Below are 2,982 nucleotides of genomic sequence, written 5' to 3' on the forward strand. Positions count from 1 at the left end.
AGACATATATAAATATTTAATATATATAAAATAATGTATTATATTACATTATTGCCTCTGCATTGGATTATTATCGGATAGGGTAATAACTTCATAATTAACTACATCTGAAAGCAGAAGATAGGGCAAATAATTGGAAGTCTCTTCAGTGAGAATGTCTCAAAATGATTCAAAAAGAAAAGCCAAATTCTGGAAAAAAAGACATTTTGAGAAAAGGTCAAATTCTAAGAAAGAAGGCATATTTGAGATGCATTGTGGGACATGTAGTTTATGGGCAACGTGCTACTGTAAATCGGCATGTAACCGTATAATAAACATATTATATTCTTTGCAAGCTCTTGTGGGGCCGCATGAAATGACGTCGCGGGCCGGATTTGGCCCCCGGGCCTTGAGTTTGACACCCCTGGTCTAGACGAACCATATACCATGTCGTGGAACCCGTGGACAGAAAACACATTTAACTAAAGTCAACACATGATCTTTTTAATGGAGCAATTTCCTTTTCAATTCACACTTTTTGACGTATCAGTGTTTTTCTGTGTGCACTGTCCTCTTAAAGCCAATGCTCTCCTAACGAGTGCGTTCACATGCTGCCGAGACACAGCGAGGCGTTGGTGCCTCCGAACCCGAAGGAGTTAGTGAGAGCGACTCTCCGCCCCTCGGCGCTCCACCTCTGCGCGGTGAAGGCCACGTAGTTCAGGTCGAACTCTGGATCTGTGCGGTCCAGGTTCAGGGTGGGAGGAAGGACCCCGTGGAAGCAGGAGAGGGCCGTGAAAGCTGCCTCCAGAGCCCCTGCGGCCCCTAACAGGTGCCCCGTGGCCCCTTTCGTGGAGGAGACGCGCAGCTGCTCGGCGCTCTCATGGAACAGCTTCTTGATGGCGGCGTTTTCAGCGGCGTCTCCCAAAGGAGTGGAGGTGGCGTGAGCGTTAACGTACGTCACGTCTGAAGGAGAAACCCCCGCATCTCTGAGGGCCGCCGACATGCATCTGAGAGGGCAGAGGGCAGAGGTCAGTACAAAGAAGTGGAATATTACACGGTGATAAATAGGTTTGGAGATTTTAATTTTGATTTGATTTACTTTATTAATCCCCGTGGGGAAATTGTTTCTCTGCATTTGACCCATCCTAGTGTTCGGAGCAGTGTGCTGCCATTTTGAACAGCGCCCGGGCTGCCATTTTGAACGCTGCCTTGCTCAGGGACACCTCGGTAGCACTTGGTCTTGCCGGGACTTGAACTGGTGACCTTCCAGTTGCCAAGCCAAGTCCCTATCGACTTCGCCACCACCGCCCCAAACATTGTTGATTTGGACATTTTGTTTTAGCTTTAAATTGTGTTTCAAAAAAGATACAATACGCTAAATTAGAGGGAATGGTAATTTTTGCCATCTCTGAGAGAGTTTGGATCCATGTGTAATAATAACATATGACTTAGAAGATAGTACTATTGGGTTGTTGTTGTTATTGAAAACAAGTATTGGAGTAAAACTGGAATGAATAATCTTGACTTAGATTGTGTCTGATTGATCTATAATTCGATGCCAACGTTTGGAACCACTACTTTAATAAGTGACAAGAGTTTTACTGCATTATATATTATTACTTAAACGTTGAAACCACAAGCTGAAACTCCGTGCACGATGAAAGCTAGAGACCTGAAGGCTCCGTCTCCGTCAGCGGTGGGGGCCGTGATGTGGCTGGCGTCCCCCGAGAGCCCGTACCCCAGAACCTCGGCGTATATTCGGGCTCCTCTCCTCGCAGCGTGCTCCCTCTCCTCCAGAAGCACCACGGCGGCCCCCTCTCCCATCACAAAGCCTGCTCTCTCTGGGTGGAAGGGCCTGGAAGCCTTCGGAGGATCATCGTTCCACTTGGTAGCGAGGGCCCTTGCTCTGGAGAACCCGGCTACAGACAAAGGACCCACGCAGGACTCTGCTCCACCCGCCACCATCGCATCGGCATCTCCGTAGGATATGAATCTGGCAGCGTCTCCGATGGCGTGAACTCCCGTCGTGCAAGCTGTAGAAACGGCATGGTTGGGGCCCTTCAGTTTGTGCCGGATGCTGATGTGCCCGGCGGCCATGTTGACGAGGATTCGAGGCACGAAGAAGGGGCTGACCTTCTTGTATCCTTTCTCCTGGAAAGCAGAGGCGGTGCGAGAGATTTCCTCCAGAGACACCATGCCCATCCCCACAGCTACCCCAGTGCGGAGCTGCTCTTCTGGGGTTTCAGGGAGAGAAAAGTACACATCCTTTACTCAAGTAGAAGTACTGACATCCTTTACTCAAGTAGAAGTACACACATCCTTTACTCAAGTAGAAGTACACACATCCTTTACTCAGGTAGAAGTACACACATCCTTTACTCAAGTAGCAGTACACACATCCTTTACTCAAGGAGAAGTACACACATCCTTTACTCAAGTAGAAGTAGACACATCCTTTACTCAAGTAGAAGTACACACATCCTTTACTCAAGTAGAAGTACACACATCCTTTACTCAGGTAGAAGTACACACATCCTTTACTCAAGTAGCAGTACACACATCCTTTACTCAAGGAGAAGTACACACATCCTTTACTCAAGTAGAAGTACTGACATCCTTTACTCAAGTAGAAGTACACACATCCTTTACTCAAGAAGAAGTACACACATCCTTTACTCAAGTAGAAGTACACACATCCTTTACTCAAGTAGAAGTACACACATCCTTTACTCAAGTAGAAGTACACACATCCTTTACTCAAGTAGAAGTACACGCATCCTTTACTAAAGTAGAAGCACACACATCCTTTACTCAAGTAGAAGTACACATCCTTTACTCAAGTAGAAGTACAGAAACTCGTGTTTAAAAATACTCTGGTAGAAGTAGAAGTACTGACATCCTTTACTCAAGTAGAAGTACACACATCCTTTACTCAAGTAGAAGTACACGCATCCTTTACTCAAGTAGAAGTACAGAAACTCGTGTTTAAAAATACTCTGGTAG

The 2,982-nt window shown here is 46.3% G+C and overlaps 1 protein-coding gene across 1 annotated transcript; it reads right to left on the reverse strand.

Annotated features, from left to right (window-relative positions):
- Nucleotides 1–462: 462 nt before the first annotated feature.
- Nucleotides 463–2,246, reverse strand: oxsm (3-oxoacyl-ACP synthase, mitochondrial). Its single transcript, XM_034076921.2, has 2 exons — nucleotides 1,652–2,246; nucleotides 463–986 (listed from the first exon to the last, which is right to left on the reverse strand). The coding sequence occupies exons 1-2, from the start codon at nucleotides 2,179–2,181 to the stop codon at nucleotides 584–586; spliced, it is 933 nt and encodes a 310-aa protein (XP_033932812.2). The 5' UTR covers nucleotides 2,182–2,246; the 3' UTR covers nucleotides 463–583.
- Nucleotides 2,247–2,982: the final 736 nt, after the last annotated feature.

The sequence above is a fragment of the Pseudochaenichthys georgianus genome, unplaced genomic scaffold, assembly GCF_902827115.2.
Source record: "Pseudochaenichthys georgianus unplaced genomic scaffold, fPseGeo1.2 scaffold_1131_arrow_ctg1, whole genome shotgun sequence".
Lineage (NCBI taxonomy): Eukaryota > Metazoa > Chordata > Actinopteri > Perciformes > Channichthyidae > Pseudochaenichthys > Pseudochaenichthys georgianus.

Excerpts from the sequence above, each read along its gene's own strand:
- oxsm (XM_034076921.2), bottom strand. The coding sequence starts at position 2,181 with ATGGGCATGGTGTCTCTGGAGGAAATCTCTCGCACCGCCTCTGCTTTC. Across the intron at positions 987-1,651 it reads GACGGAGACGGAGCCTTCAG|ATGCATGTCGGCGGCCCTCA; the intron begins GTCTCTAGCTTT and ends CTGCCCTCTCAG.